This window comes from Schistocerca piceifrons, chromosome 3, assembly GCF_021461385.2.
Source record: "Schistocerca piceifrons isolate TAMUIC-IGC-003096 chromosome 3, iqSchPice1.1, whole genome shotgun sequence".
Classification (NCBI taxonomy): domain Eukaryota; kingdom Metazoa; phylum Arthropoda; class Insecta; order Orthoptera; family Acrididae; genus Schistocerca; species Schistocerca piceifrons.
This window is the reverse complement of record NC_060140.1, coordinates 891,106,498-891,123,814: the sequence shown is the minus strand read 5'-3', so window position 1 is coordinate 891,123,814 and position 17,317 is coordinate 891,106,498. Positions and strand designations below refer to the sequence as shown.

The 17,317-nt window shown below is 38.5% G+C and overlaps 1 protein-coding gene across 1 annotated transcript in view; it reads left to right on the top strand.

Annotated features, from left to right (window-relative positions):
• Window positions 1-17,317, top strand: part of LOC124789454 (lanC-like protein 2) — a 126,545-nt gene that overhangs the window by 60,838 nt on the left and 48,390 nt on the right. The window contains exons 3-4 of the mRNA XM_047256816.1: window positions 15,047-15,195; window positions 15,321-15,468. Coding sequence (XP_047112772.1) covers window positions 15,047-15,195; window positions 15,321-15,468 — 297 coding nt within the window. The remainder of the gene's footprint in view (window positions 1-15,046; window positions 15,196-15,320; window positions 15,469-17,317) is intronic.

Below are 17,317 nucleotides of genomic sequence, written 5' to 3'. Positions count from 1 at the left end.
TGTCACTCAGATAAGTCTTTACTAATTTGATGGTTTAATACTGTGTTGAAACTGGACATAGCTTTTGAGAGCCATTTAACAAAGTGTTTAAACAATTAACTGTAGTAGGCTATTACAGATTGAGCGTCCGCCTGCATACAGCCATGATTCCATGAATAAGGTTGGGCAAACAGCTGAATGTGAGCAGTGTGCTGGACCCCAGCAAGCGTGATTGTACTTCTCTGGCTGAGAGCCCACTGATGGGGGTGGCAGAGTACCTTGCATGTGCATAGAACACTTGTAGTAGGGCCACCTGGCATGTAGCCTGTACCAATTCCAAATACCTGTAGGACTTTAAATTGTTATTTCTCCTCCTCCTCCTCCTCCTCCTCCTCCTCCTCCTCCTTTTCCTTTTCGTTTTGGCCATCTGAGGAACACATTAATTCACATCAGCTTCATTTATTCTGGTTTTCTCCCTGTCCAAAAGTCTTTCATTCTCATACTTTGCAACCTTCTTCACCGTTCTGTCCGTGGTGATTTTGTTCTGGGTCTAGTTCTGCCCTCAAAACCAGTAAAGCAAAAAAAAAAAAAAAAATTATTTAAAAACCAGACTGCTGCATGTCTACGGTTCCTGTATTCTCATTTCTTCCATATACCTTTGTACCTCTTGGACCGAGCATACTTTGATTTTCTTGTTCGCAAGAAACTGTATTATTTGCTATGTTAACTTCCATTGGTCCATTCTAAGGGTGTTTCCAAAGAGCCACCTCTTCCTTTCCCTGATGATGTCTGAGATTCTCTCTATCTTGATACATAGTCCTTGGTTTGCTTGTCTTCCAAACTGACCATTTCCTGTTCTTTGAGGTCCTAATATCTTCCTGAGAATCTTTCGGTCCACCAGTTATAGTCTCTTAAGTATTCCTGTTCTTACTAGTTTAAGTCTCATAGGGTTCAATTTCGTATTGACTGAAATATTCTTATTGTTGATGTTCATAGTTAATTTGTATGTTAAATTCGTTTAGTTTATTTGTGCTCCCATTGCTTCCTTTTCTGTCAGCCCAGTTTCTATCCATTCTCCTGGGTATTTTAATCTTTCTACTTCCTGAATTTTCTCTCCTATTGTCATGCACCTAGGAGCTGCTTTGATGTTTGTCATATGTTGCATCTTCTTGACAGAAATCAGTAGACGCACTTTAGTCACCTGTCCCTGTAGTTGCATGGCTTGCTTAACCACCTCTTCTAACGATTCCAACAATACCACAGTATCATCTGTGAATGCTAGACAGTCTACCCATGTTTCTTTCTTTTCTTACATCCCGTCTTATTCCACCGACACCTTTCGTTTCTAATAGTCACTTGTTGGTTACCTTATCAAGTTATTTATTTACTGCAATGATAAAAATTATCCTTAAAGCTGTATATTTTATTTCCATATTTTGTATGTATAATGAATGTCAAAACAATATTGTCTCATCTTCATGCACCTGTTAGGTGTGCTCCACTAATCAAAACTTTTCTATTATTAAACTGTGTACCAGATGCATTATGGGCACCTCCATCAACTGAAGAAAATGCATGGTACTTAGGACATTGTATTCGTGGAGCATGCCTAAATGGTACCTGAAGACAGAACAGTATTGTCTTGAAAATGACTGTACATACTTGAGATAAACATCAAAATAAAATAAAACATGATCTCTCAGATTTTATTGGTTTGCTTTATTAATAGTGAACTTCCAGGTGTTCAGCCAAATTGATGTTTTCATTTTCTGCACAATATTTTGAAAACCAACCCAGCTGTCTTCTTCAAGTGCTGCACATTTTGCTGTTATGTGTACTCACTGCCTGGGCTCCAGCCACACTGCCAGCTATTGTTAGTCTCACACCACTATTTGTAGCTGAGTTCAATCCAGATTGCCACTAGAACAATCTGCCTAAAGAGTCTATTGAAGTAAATATGTCAGAAAACATAATAAACAAGAACTGAGGTTTCAGTTTAAATAATTCTTGGTGTCTTGGGATCGGTTTTTTATTATCTCACTGGCCATCACATCCATCACAATTGGAAAACACTGAGGGAATTTGTATTTTACAGAATATCAGTGCATACTCTGTTAAAAAAAGGGGGGGAGCATCAAAGGGTGCAATGGACGTCGGGACTCGAACTCGGTTATAAATAGTGGCATGAGACGAACAATAGCTCACAGTCTGATTGCAGTCCACGCAGTTAGTAAACATAGTAGCAAAACTTACAGCACCTGAAGAAGACGGCTGGGTTAGTAATCATAATATTGTGCAGAAAATGGGAATACTCGGCTGAATCAGTAATTACAGCTGTAAGAAAATTGCTTTTATTGGAATAGACTTTACCCTGCTCTGTTTAAATATGCTGCAAAAGACAGCCAGACTATGTGATGACGCTGAAAGCACAGTTGGTGCAGTCAGAGCACATAGACGGTCAGCATTCTGTTTGAGTAACAAGCTGTATGTAAGAACAGTACTACCTGGGTGCTCAGTAACACAAGTATACATAATACACAATCTCAGAAAGCTATATTATGCTTCTAACATGTCTCATCTTGGCATAGTGCATGAGTTGCGGAGAGTTACAAGAAAGTATTGAAGTAGCGTACTTTAATGGTGTTTTTCTTGTTGCTCAAGAAAATAGGGTAATGTGAGTTTAGGACGAACGTCATCTGTTACTCATTTCACGTATACAAGATGTCAAATTGGCCTAGACAGTAATAAAGATGTAGATGAAAAAGTGATTAAATTTTGAAACATATATATGGCACTATTCCTTATTTATTTAAGAATAAGACTAGAGAAGAAATGAGAGTAAAATTTTATAAAACTGTGTCTCTTCCAGCACTCTTCGTGGGTACGTAAAAAAAAGAATGTTAGATAAAATGCAAAGCACAGAAATGAAATTTCTAAGAGCAACAATAGGGTATTCTAGAAAACTCCACATATGAAATGAAACATTATGCCAAGAACTAAAAGTTGAGCCAACTGAAAGAAGAGTAACCAAATACCACACCACTTGATAAGAACATGCGCAAAAAATGGACAGTGGGCAGCTTCTCATATATCTTATACACTGAAGCGCCAAAGAAACTGTTATAGGCATGTGTATTCACAGAGAGATGTATACAGGCAGAAAAGAGTGCTGCAAACAACAGTCTGTATAAGACAGTGCCTATATAAGACAACAAGTGCCTGGCGCAGTTGTTAGACCGTTACTCCTGCTACAGTGGCAGGTTATCAAGAGTTGAGTGAGTTTGAACATGGTTGTACAGTCAACGCATGAGCAATGGGACACAGCATCTCTGAGGTATTGATGAAGTGGGGATTTTCTCATAAGACCATTTCACGAGTGAACTGTGAATATAAGGAATCCGGTAAAACATCAAATCCCCAAAATTGCTGCAGACGGAAAAAGATCCTGCAAGAACGGGACTGAGGACGATTCAGGATAATTGTTTAAGTGACAGAAGTGCAACACTTCTGCAAATTGCTGCAGATTTCAGTGCTGGGCCATCAACATGTTTCAGCATGCAAAGCATTCAACAAAATGTCATCGATATTGGCTTTCGGAAGGCCCACTCATATACCATTCGCAAACTCACGACACAAAGCTCTACGCTTCGCCTTGGCCCATCAACACTGATGTTTGACTGTTGATGACTGGAAACATTTTGCCTGGCCAGACAAGTCTCATTTCAAATTGTATCGAACAGATGGACATGTACAGGTATGGAGACAACCTTATGAATCCATGGACCCTGTTTGTCAGCAGGGAACTGTTCAAGCTGGTGGAGGCTCTGCAGTGGTGTGGGACGTGTGCAGTTGGAGTTATATGGGACCTCTTATATGTCTAGATATGACTCCGACAGGTGACACCTACGTAAGCATCCTGTCTGACCACCTGCATCCATTCATGTCCATTGTGCATTCCGACAGACTTGGGCAGTTCCAGCAGGACAATGCAACACCCCACACGTCCAGAATTGCTTCAGAGTGGCCCCAGGAACACACTTCTTAGTTTAAACACTTTTGGCTGCCAATCTCCCCAGACATGAACATTATGGAGCATATCTGGAATGCCTTGCAATGTGTTGTTCAGGAGAGATCTCCACTCCCTCGTACTCTTGCATATTTATGGACGGACCTGCAGAATTCATGGTGTCAGTTCCCTCCAGCACTACTTCAAACATTAGTCAAGTTCATGCCATGTCGTGTGCTGCATGCTTGCGGGGGCCCTATATGATTTTAGGCAGGTGTACGAGTTTCTTTGCCTCTTCAGTGTATAAGCCTTAGCTTATAAACAGGCATGAAGAAGAGAAATTGGAAGATGTAAGAAGAGGTAATCTGTGAAGACATAACAGACCGAATGCCTAATCCATGATTTGTAAAGTAGAAAAATTAAAATTTCTTCCCCAATTTAGATCTTATGTCATCTTTCTCTGCTTCATTGCAGAAAATCATTACACCACAAAAGGTAACAGAGACTACTAGCAACTTCACAATTCATTCCTAAATTCAAATAATTCTTCAGATCTTCTCATACTACAGATTACCAGTTTTAGAATGTACAGGGTGTCTCTCCCAAGAGCCTTCAAGCACTTTTCTCTGGTGTTTCTGCAGATATTTGCAACTTTTTTTGTTGCAAGGTGTAGCTGGAGTCAGTTCAAACAAATTCTGATCATCATCTCTTTTATACAGTATCTGACATCAATGGTAAGTGTTGGTTTGTTTCCTGTTACAATCAAAATTATATTGAAAGTGGAATTTTATGTGCCCATTCTACAGAGCGATCCCAAGTAAGCCTAATACGATATTCCTTTTATCAATTATATTAATAGGGACAGTAAAGCACGAAGAATAATAGTACTCCAGCCTATCACTACTGCCGTGACCCGTGCTGACTACTGCTGCCATGCAGCAGTGCTGGTAAGTCGCTGCTGGAGTATCGGGTATTCTTTGAGTTTTACTGTCCTGTTAATATACATTGATAAAGGGAATATTGCGCTAGACCAGTTTGGGACCACTCTGTCATATGGGCATGTAAAAATCCACTTTAAAAATAATTAAGTTTGTAATCAGAAGCAAACCAATGCTTTCTGTTGATGCTGGGCATCATGTGGAAGATGTGATTAGTAGGATTTCTTTCGGCTGACCCCAGCTACTTGTTGCAAAAAAAGAAATTGTAAATGTCGACTGAAACACACGAGAAAATGCACCTGGCGACTCATACGAGAGACACCCGATATAGTTAGTACCAGTTTTCTACATTTAACAAAATTCGTATATTTTCCCTGACGTAAGTCTGAGGCTTGTTAAGAAAAGTCTGAACATATAGTACTAAAAGCAACCATCGGTTCCTCAAAACATTTGCACTCATCAAATATAATTTTTATTGTTGTGTCACTTGCTGTAGTTATTCTACATGATCACTGACAAAGTGCACACACAATGTCAGTAACCATTTTCTTACAAAAATAAACAAAAATAAAGGCTTTAGCTCAACATTACTAGTATAAAAAGTAAGCAATTGCAGCTCTGCAATATTGTTTTCAATGAATGGTGAAATGAGGAGAGAAGCATTCTGCAATCAGAATCAAGTGTGTAACTTCACAATAATTCAAATACCAAGTAACTGCAGTGAATCTCAAAGCCTTTCAGGTAGTGAGGTCAGAGTGTCACTGTGTTATTAAAGAGAGCAAAAAGACACTGCAGCACTAATTCCTAAACTATTACAAATTATTCCACCAAGTCAGTAGTAGTACATGAGAGAGGCTAGTAACAGAGTGTCTATTTCGTAACCAGTTGATTATGGAATCAAATCCCGGTCGAATGACAGAAATTTTTCGGTTTAAATTTAACTTTGGCTTCATTTGTCAGTGATAAGATTCGTATTCAACGTTAAGCTGTAGGTCCACTTTCTCTGCTAGGATTACTGAGGTAGAATTAGGGCACACTACTCGACAAAGTGACATTAGTTGAAAGGCTTCCATAAGGCTGTTGAGCCACATGAAATTATTGTATATTTCGTGAGACCGTCAGGTGAATTTTTGAGCAATGGAAGAATCTCCAGTTACTTGTGTGATGAACAGTAGTTGTCTTCACAGGACAGTCCAGGCAGTGCAGAACAGAATTAACAGCTATTTTCAACCAACATCCAGCTTGTAATCATCACAAAATCATCATCCAGAACAGTGAGTGGGTCTTTTGTTAAAACAATGAGGAAATTTACAGCTGCCCCTTCTCCATTTGGAAGATGGTTTCAGTACTGTCCATTCCTATTGACATGGCACCTTGTCACAAAAAGATACATTTCAGCAGTTCCTGGCACCTCACAAGAAGAAAAAAGAAAGCCTTCCCCCCTTTTTTTTAATTTTATGCAGCTGACAGGACATTTTCTTGTTTCATAGAAGAAAGTTATTTTTATCTCTCTTGTGAAATGTACAAGCCTTAATGGCTACAGCAATGTTGCCCTCATGATCCATGTGATAAAGTCTTAGAATGTGTGGAGAACTCAGCTTTGATTTCTTGAGAATAAAGTCAGTTCCTCAGCTGCTTTCTGTGTAGAATCAGTACACCCTTCATAATATGACTATACCAGAGATGACTCTGCAGCAGGCTTTCTTTTGTAGGTAACATCCCATAGGAGTCTTTCTCGACCGAAAGACATAAAAAGACCATTTGAAGGCATCTCCAGCAACAGGGCTTTCAGGGATGACTACCTATATGGTCCTTCTTGTCATGGCACTGTTTCCCCACAATAAAAACAGTGTCCACAATAAGGAGAGTACTGTTAGTTGCAACTGATAATGGAAGAGTGGGCTGCATGCACAGGCTGTAAATTCTAGGCGCAGAAATTGTGTGTGTTGACATCCGTCATTCACTAAGACCTGTATTTTTATAACTAGACACGATTCTCAGCACAAGAGATTCAGTCTCTGTATGTTGTTACTGACAGAATCTCTCCTGGCTCTAGCATACGAGAGCCTTGAAAGCAAGGTTTCTTGAAATGCTTAACATTGTTAGGGGCTCGGCTGCAGGTCTTTGGGGACCAGTGAAGCATACCTACTACAGTTTTATAAGGCTTTTGTGCAGACCAGGCAGGATTTTGAAAATTAGGTCTATGAATCAACTGGTTGGAGGCATCACCTATCATGGCTGCTATCAAGGCCCAAAATTCATTTAGATTTGACAAAGTAAAAAAGAGAGGGTGCCCAGAGTACATTTTTAAAAATATCATAAAATTACATTTTAAATCAGTGTCACAAGCATTCCAGTCTACACTAAAGGGTCTAAAAATGTAGACGATATAAACAGCTCTCTGGTTTGGCCTGATTTTGGTCTCAAGATATATTTACTAAAAGAGTTCACTGCTGTGATCCATAGATAAATGTGATCTTGAGGGCACTGGAGAGGGAGAAATGAAATTCGTCAACAATCCATGAAACTGAGTGCATCCCAAGCCAATCAGCACATGCACCTTTCAGAGAAACCACTCCAGGCTGTTCAGGACACTGCTTCATGTGCATCATCTAGGGGGAAAGTTAGGGCACGTGGGAATTTAGTGTAATGAATTAGAGCAGATGAACCAGCTAAGGAGATATGTTAAAAATGATATGTCAGCTGTCGAACATAAGGTAGGCCAAAACAACCTAGTAAATAAGTCATCGCCGAAATTTATGCTCCTGCACCAAAATGTACAATCCTTATCAAATAAAGTTAGTGAGATAGAAATATTGTTATCAGATGAACTAAAAGAAGTGTCAGTTATATGTGTTAGTGAGCACTGGTTATCAGAAAATATGTTACATCACACAAGGATAGAGGGCTTTACCTTTTCGTCTTTTTTTTGTAGGAAAACCTCCATGCATGGAGGAACATGCATATATGTTAGAGAGGATGTCAAACACGGTAATTTAAAGTTCACTAACCAGCTAGGGGAAGAGCAAAACTTTGAAATTTCTGCTACACAACTGACAAATTTAAATATAATTGTTATTTGCATATATAGAAGCCCAGATGGAAACGTAACTACTTTCATTGAAAATCTTGAGAAGGCACTTAACAGTATAAAAATAGTTAGTAAAACAACCATCATATGTGGTGACTTTAATATAGATTTCAACAAGAACTCAAAAGACAGATTAAACCTTGAGGCCTTATTAAAAACCTACAATATACATGCAACTATCAAATCCCCCACCAGAGTCACCAAATCGTCAAGCAGTGCTATAGATCAGATACTAATAAATACAGATAAATATTTATACAAATCTGGAAATATGAATACAGGTTTCAGTGATCATTATGCACAGTTTATTGAATTCCCAGTAGAGACTGCAGGAAATACTGAACAACAAATGACAAGAAAAGGCAGAAATTTTAGCAAGCACAACCTAGAACACTTCAGGCACTTACTAAAAAAAGAAACATGGAATGATATAGACAACTATGAGGACACATGTAAAAAGTTTGACATGTTCATGGAAATATTCTCCCATTATTTCAATATTTCTTTTCCAGTTAAAAACCAAACATTAAAAACTAGAAAAAGAAATGTTACATGGCTGGTGAAAGGCATTAAAATATCATGTGCTGAAAAGAGGAGACTATGAAATCTCAAAAACACAAAATGTTACAGAAGAATTTCTGGTGTATTTCAAGAATTATAAGAGAGTCATAAAAGAAGCTAAAAAAAACAACAAATGATCACCATATAAAAATGGCCAGGAACAAAATGAAAGCCATGTGGAAGATAGTCAGAGAACAAGTAGGAAATGAGACCTCCCAAAATGTAAATCTCCAGGTAATCCAAGATGGCAAAAAAAATTACAAATCCAGAAGAAGTAGCCAATGCTTTTAATACATACTTTGCAAATATTAGTGAAAAATTACTCTCTGACATAAAATCTTCAAATAAAAATCCTGCTACAACACCATCAAATCAAAATAGAAACTGCAACTCCCTATTTCTTACTCCAACCAACCCTAAGGAAATTATACTATCAATTAGAGAGTTAAAAACAAAATTTTCAACAGGTACGGATGAGATTCCAGATTATGTCATTAAAAATGTGGGTGACCTCATTGTAATACCATTAGCCCACATTTTCAACAGTTCATTAACAAATGGAGTCTTTCCTTCCTGCTTAAAGACAGTGAAACTGAAACCACTGTTCAAAAAGGGTAAGAAAGAAGACATAGCCAATTATAGACCTATTGCCTTGCTATCTACATTTTCGAAAATACTTGAAAAATTTTTTCTTAAGAGGTTGCTAGATTTTCTAGAAAAGTGCAAAATATTATCCACAACCCAACATGGCTTCCAGAAAGGCCGATCAACAGAAACAGCATTATATGAATTTCTGGGTGAAGTACTCGAAAAAATTGATAGTGGACAAAAGGTAACTGGCATATGCCTTGATCTGTGTAAGGCTTTCGACATCATAGATCACACCCTATTGCTGCAGAAGCTTGAAAGAATTGGTATCAGAGGTATACCTAACAACTGGCTTAGATCATATCTTACTGACCGCAAGCAAGTAGTAGAAATACATTTTCACAAAGAAAATAAATCAACAAGACACTATTCTGATTATAAATCAGTAAAAATATGGAGTACCGCAGGGCTCGGTACTGGGCCCCATCCTATTTTTGATATATATAAATGACCTAACATCAACCAACCAGTACCATAGCACTATCCAGTTTGCAGATGACACAAGCATATTAGTCAGTGGGAAGACAGCAGAGATACTACAGACAAGACTGTCTGAGGCATTAACAAATGTTGTAAACTGGTTCAACCAAAACAAACTAATAATAAATAAAAGTAAAACAGTAGCATTAAATTTTCATAATGTCAAGAGAAACACTGAAGAGGATATAAGAATTCAGATGTCAGACACAGATATTGCAAGTGTGCCTAATACAAAATTTCTGGGGGTCTGGCTACAGGATAGTCTTAGATGGGAAACTCACATTGACAACATATTAAAGAAACTAAGTACCATGCGTTATTTAATGAGAGTGCTAGAAAACTGCTGTCATAAGGACTGTCTAATGACAGTTTACTATTCTAATATACATTCTGTCCTAAAATATGGGATCACTTTCTGGGGTAACTCGCCATCCTGCCTAAAACTCTTCAAGATGCAAAAAAGAATAGTGAGAATCATGCCTGGAATAAAAAGGAACAAACCATGTAGACCATTATTTAAAAGGATGGGGATTCTTCCCCTTCTATGTATTTTCCTATTTGAAAGTGCAATCTTTATAAAGAAATATACAATAACAAATCCTAGTATCCTCCCCAAAAATGAAAATGTTCATCATCATAATACAAGACAGAAAACTGACTTTCATGGACTCCATACAAAAACCAGTTTGTGCAAAAAAGGAACATTACACCATGGAAAAATTATCTACAATAAATTGCCAAGAGAAATTAAAGTAAAGACTGATGTAAAAAATTTTAAAGCAGCATTAAAAGAATATCTGTTGACACATTGCTTTTATAGCGTGGAAGAGTTCCTCCAAAATCCTCGAGAGTCTAAGTGATGATTATGAAAATACTGTAACCATTAATACTAGCCTATAAATACATTCAGATGTAATTCTCAAGTTTCTAATGGGGTTCAAGTATAAGTTGTATACCGACTTGCCCAGTATTTGAAGTAAAATTCTGTGAATGTAATTCTCTAGTGTACATGTCAATTCATAGTGTAGAAGAGTTCCTCAGAAATCCTTAGAGCTTAAGTGAGGATCATGCAAATACTGTAATCGTTAATATTGGCTTATACATGTATTCAGTTGTAAACTTCAAGTTTCTGATGTGGTTTAATTACAACTTACACATTGACTTGCCCAGTATATGAAGTGCTGTAAAATTTTGTGAACATAATTTTCTAGTTTCTGAAGTGTTTTAATTGTAAGATATACTTTGACCTGTCCAATATCTGATGTGCTGTACTGTACATGTAAGATTTACTGGACCAATAAATACAATACATGCACAGTACTTATTGTGGCACAATACAGATTCCCCCAGCATGCAGTGATCTCTCTATTAAGGCTTAGGACCATGCGTTGTCGGGAAGAAGTGACTAGTTGTGGCTGGTGAAAACAACCACCTAGCCAGGTGCAGCTCCTTCCAGTTACTAAGGTGGAATGTTTTAGTGTGTGTTTAACACATTCATAGTTGTTGTTGTTGTGGTCTTCAGTCCTGAGACTGGTTTGATGCAGCTCTCCATGCTACTCTATCCTGTGCAAGCTTTTTCATCTCCCAGTACCTACTGCAAACTACATCCTTCTGAATCTGCTTAGTGTATTCATCTCTTGGTCTCCCTCTACGATTTTTACCCTCCACGCTGCCCTCCAATACTAAATTGGTGATCCCTTGATGCCTCAGAACATGTCCTACCAACCGATCCCTTCTTCTGGTCAAGTTGTGCCACAAACTTCTCTTTTCCCCAATCCTATTCAATACCTCCTCATTAGTTATGTGATCTACCCATCTAATCTTCAGCATTCTTCTGTAGCACCACATTTCGAAAGCTTCTATTCTCTTCTTGTCCAAACTATTTATCGTCCATGTTTCACTTCCATACATGGCTACACTCCATACGAATACTTTCAGAAATGACTTCCTGACACTTAAATCAATACTGGATGTTAACAAATTTCTCTTCTTCAGAAACGCTTTCCTTGCCATTGCCAGCCTACATTTTATATCCTCTCTACTTCGACCATCATCAGTTATTTTGCTCCCCAAATAGCAAAACTCCTTCACTACTTTAAGTGCCTCATTTCCTAATCTAATTCCCTCAGCATCACCCGACTTAATTAGACTACATTCCATTATCCTTGTTTTGCTTTTGTTGATGTTCATCGTATATCCTCCTTTCAAGACACTGTCCATTCCATTCAACTGCTCTTCCAAGTCCTTTGCTGTCTCTGACAGAATTACAATGTCATCGGCGAACCTCAAAGTTTTTATTTCTTCTCCATGAATTTTAATACCTACTCCGAATTTTTCTTTTGTTGCCTTTACTGCTTGCTCAATATACAGATTGAACAACATCGGGGAGAGGCTACAACCCTGTCTTACTCCCTTCCCAACCACTGCTTCCCTTTCATGTCCCTCGACTCTTATAACTGCCATCTGGTTTCTGTACAAATTGTAAATAGCCTTTCGCTCCCTGTATTTTACCCCTGCCACCTTTAGAATTTGAAAGAGAGTATTCCAGTCAACATTGTCAAAAGCTTTCTCTAAGTCTACAAATGCTAGAAACGTAGGTTTGCCTTTCCTTAATCTTTCCTCTAAGATAAGTCGTAAGGTCAGTATTGCCTCACGTGTTCCAGTGTTTCTACGGAATCCAAACTGATCTTCCCCGAGGTTGGCTTCTACTAGTTTTTCCATTCGTCTGTAAAGAATTCGTGTTAGTATTTTGCAGCTGTGACTTATTAAGCTGATAGTTCGGTAATTTTCACATCTGTCAACACCTGCTTTCTTTGGGATTGGAATTATTATATTCTTCTTGAAGTCTGAGGGTATTTTGCCTGTTTCATACATCTTGCTCACCAGATGGTAGAGTTTTGTCAGGACTGGTTCTCCCACGGCCGTCAGTAGTTCCAATGGAATATTGTCTACTCCGGGGGCCTTGTTTCGACTCAGGTCTTTCAGTGCTCTGTCAAACTCTTCACGCAGTATCATATCTCCCATTTCATCTTCATCTACATCCTCTTTCATTTCCATAATATTGTCCTCAAGTACATCGCCCTTGTATAGACCCTCTATATACTCCTTCCGCCTTTCTGCTTTCCCTTCTTTGCTTAGAACTGGGTTTCCATCTGAGCTCTTGATATTCATACAAGTCGTTCTCTTATCTCCAAAGGTCTCTTTAATTTTCCTGTAGGCGGTATCTATCGTACCCCTAGTGAGATAGGCCTCTACATCCTTACATTTGTCCTCTAGCCATCCCTGCTTAGCCATTTTGCACTTCCTGTCGATCTCATTTTTGAGACGTTTGAATTCCTTTTCGCCTGTTTCACTTACTGCATTTTTATATTTTCTCCTTTCATCAGTTAAATTCAATATTTCTTCTGTTACCCAAGGATTTCTACTAGCCCTCGTCTTTTTACCTACTTGATCCTCTGCTGCCTTCACTACTTCATCCCTCAAAGCTACCCATTCTTCTTCTACTGTATTTATTTCCCCCATTCCTGTCAATTGCTCCCTTATGCTCTCCCTGAATCTCTGTACAACCTCTGGTTCTTTTAGTTTATCCAGGTCCCATCTCCTTAAATTCCCACCTTTTTGCAGTTTCTTCAGTTTTAATCTACAGGTCATAACCAATAGATTGTGGTCAGAGTCCACATCTGCCCCTGGAAATGTCTTACAATTTAAAACCTGGTTCCTAAATCTCTGTCTTACCATTATATAATCTATCTGATACCTTTTAGTATCTCCAGGGTTCTTCCATGTATACAACCTTCTTTCATGATTCTTAAACCAAGTGTTAGTTATGATTATGTTGTGCTCTGTGCAAAATTCGACCAGGCGGCTTCCTCTTTCATTTCTGTCCCCCAATCCATATTCACCTACTATGTTTCCTTCTCTCCCTTTTCCTACACTCAAATTCCAGTCACCCATGACTATTAAATTTTCGTCTCCCTTCACAATCTGAATAATTTCTTTTATTTCATCATACATTACTTCAATTTCTTCGTCATCTGCAGAGCTAGTTGGCATATAAACTTGTACTACTGTAGTAGGCGTGGGCTTCGTATCTATCTTGGCCACAATAATGCGTTCACTATGCTGTTTGTAGTAGCTTACCCGCATTCCTATTTTCCTATTCATTATTAAACCTACTCCTGCATTACCCCTATTTGATTTTGTGTTTATAACCCTGTAGTCACCTGACCAGAAGTCTTGTTCCTCCTGCCACCGAACTTCACTAATTCCCACTATATCTAACTTCAACCTATCCATTTCCCTTTTTAAATTTTCTAACCTACCTGCCCGATTAAGGGATCTGACATTCCACGCTCCGATTCGTAGAACGCCAGTTTTCTTTCTCCTGATAACGACATCCTCTTGAGTAGTCCCCGCCCGGAGATCCGAATGGGGGACTATTTTACCTCCGGAATATTTTACCCAAGAGGACGCCATCATCATGTAATCATACAGTAAAGCTGCATGCCCTCGGGAAAAATTACGGCTGTAGTTTCCCCTTGCTTTCAGCCGTTCGCAGTACCAGCACAGCAAGGCCGTTTTGGTTATTGTTACAAGGCCAGATCAGTCAATCATCCAGACTGTTGCCCTTGCAACTACTGAAAAGGCTGCTGCCCCTCTTCAGGAACCACACGTTTGTCTGGCCTCTCAACAGATACCCCTCCGTTGTGGTTGCACCTACGGTACGGCTATCTGTATCGCTGAGGCACGCAAGCCTCCCCACCAACGGCAAGGTCCATGGTTCATGGGGGGGACATTCATAGTAAAGCTTTTATTTGTTTTAAATATCTCTCAGCCAAGAAAAATTTTTGCAGGTGCAAGTAAAAACCCAAACAAAAACAAATTGTGCTACATTACTGTGCATTATGCATTTTTTCCATTTGTGTTGTGGAAAATATGTGGAACTAAAATATTTAGACGTTCTTTGATTATTGCCATGTTGTTGAAAACTGATATTTTATACTTTGATTGTGTGTACAAAATACAAGTTGATTCTTGCACAGGAGACATCGGTAACAAGCCCCTGTTAATAATGCTGTTTATTTGGACAAATAGTATTGTTACCAATTTTGAACTGATAAGTTCAAAGGGAGCAGCTGACAACAAATGAAAGCCACAAGAAATGTTATCTAAGTGTGAGCAGCCAACTGAAGATGAACCTGCCAGTTCAAAACCAGTAAAGGTGCTATTTGTGTAAACAGATAGCATTAGTAACAGTCACTGGTTACTGTTTTCTCCTGTGCAGGAATCAGCTTATTCTTGAATACATTCATAGCGATATATATTATGAACATTACTTTACAGCGTGCCTCTGAAATTATTGATACAGTATTACCAAAACTGAAAAATCATCGAATTACTTTCCTGACTGGTGATGCTGGACCTCTGGCTCTTGGAGCTGTTGTATATCATAAGCAAGGGTTGACAGATAATTCTAATGAACTGATAAAAAGGTACAAATTATAAATACTATGTTGAAAATGTTCTTTTATAGCAAAGTAGTTGCTTTAATTGTGGCCCATTAATCCTAATTGTATTTACTGTATGTGTTGACTGCTAGTATTTTGTGTTTTCCTAGGCTTAAATCTTACATGCCCCAAATAATGAGTTTAAAATCAGACCTACCAGATGAAATTTTATATGGAAGGGCAGGCTACCTTTCTGCATTGTTGTTTGTGAACAAACACATCGCACCAGACACTATTGATGGTGAAACAGTGAGAAAGGTAAGTTGGCAAGAACACTTCCTCATATCTTAGTAATGATAAGATTCAAAGCCTCTTTTCTTCTGGAGAAAGAGTAAAAAAAATCACCTTTCCTTCTCAGTCTTCTCTTTCTTCTTCTTCTTCTTCTTCTTCTTCTTTGAACTCATTAATCTTTTCATTGATCAAATGCAGCCATCTATTTCTTTCATTGTGTCTGTCTTGCATAGCCACTCAAACTAACATTTCTCCTGAACTTGAAGCTACAGTCAAACAAAGATAGAAGCTTCTACATACTAGGCATCATCAGCATAGACAAGAGGGTTCTCCAAGAGAAAATGGAAGAAACAGAATGGGAAAAAGAAAGGCCAAGGAATGTTGGCTAAAGGAAAGGAAAAGACATTCCAGTCCCTGCATCAGGAGAAGCACAAGGTCTAGGATATAATTGTGTAGTAATGATGGGCACAAATTCAAACTAACAATTATTTCTTGGTAATTAAAATGTCAAGAGATTACAGCTAAACATGAAAGAATAATGGGGCGTAAATTGAAGCCAAGGTCAGGACAGAAGTTGAGAGAAAAAGGGGAGGTTCATAATCAGTGGTAAGAAAGTAAAAAAAAATGTTTAATTTTAAACAGTAAAGACAAGACAAATTGTGTAGACTGATGAAGATAAGTGATAAACTATGAGGGAAAGGATACATTACAGGTGACTGATGATGAATTTTGCACCATTACAGGTTATTCGTACCATGGTAACATGTTTAAACTCATCCCAGCAGCCAATAGATTTCTACCTATCTTAGCTAGCTACAAAAACTATTGATCGATCTGAAAACCATCAAAAAGGCATATTTGTATTACACAGTACTGCCTTGGCATGGAATGCATAGACTAGGCCTATGATTTTTTGAAATCTCCAGAATTGGGTCACTACTTACTTATAATTCCAAAGTAACTTTCTGTTACCCTTGACATTCTTCCCAGATATCTCCTCTGAACTCTTCTTTTTCTCAAATTATTTCCTTTATGTATGGTTAATTCATCTGCCAACTCCTCAACCCCTGCTCCTCCCCATGCCCAATGCAAAATTTGTCATACGCTTCCTTCTTTGAATAACTACTCCTGTCTCTTCACTCTTAAGGTGTACTTCATTAGAGGGAAAGACTCCGGGGAAACAAGTGGCATAACACATGTTATTGTGAGGTTTTGTGTGCACCCCACCATAACATCCACCATGGGCAAGTTCAGTACATTAGTTGGAGCTGAGCTACAGGCACTTAAAAATGGCTGCCATCATTGATTCTCCCACCAAGTGCGAGTTGCGAAGTATCATTCGTTTTCTGCAGCAGGAAGGGAATAGCACAGTAGGAATTCATTTCAGAATGAGCCATGTTTAGAGTGCAAACTGTATGAGTGAAGGTGTTGCATGAGTGGTGTAGGAAATTTAAAGAAGGCTAAACAGGTATCCAGGATGAAGGTTGACAAGGACACAAGTCTGTCAGTAGTGAGGACCTCGTAAACTAAGTTGATCAAGCAGTTCAAGAGAGACAAAGGTTGTCTATGGATTTTCTGGATGTTTCAGGGTCAGTTCTGTTCAGTATTGTTACAGAATGCCTATGCTATCAAAATCTTTGTGCACTCTGGTTGGTTCCCAAAAAGTTGTCCCAGGACCATGAATCGTGGCATGTGGCATTAGCCTTATCCTTTTTCACATGTTATGCTGATGATGGGGAAGAGTTTTTGAGCTCTATTGTGACTGGGGATGAAATGTGGATTCTTTATAACAATCCAGAATCAAAGGAACTTTCCAAACATTGGATGCAAATTCACTCCCCAAAATTACCCAAAAAGTGCAAACAAACTTACAACT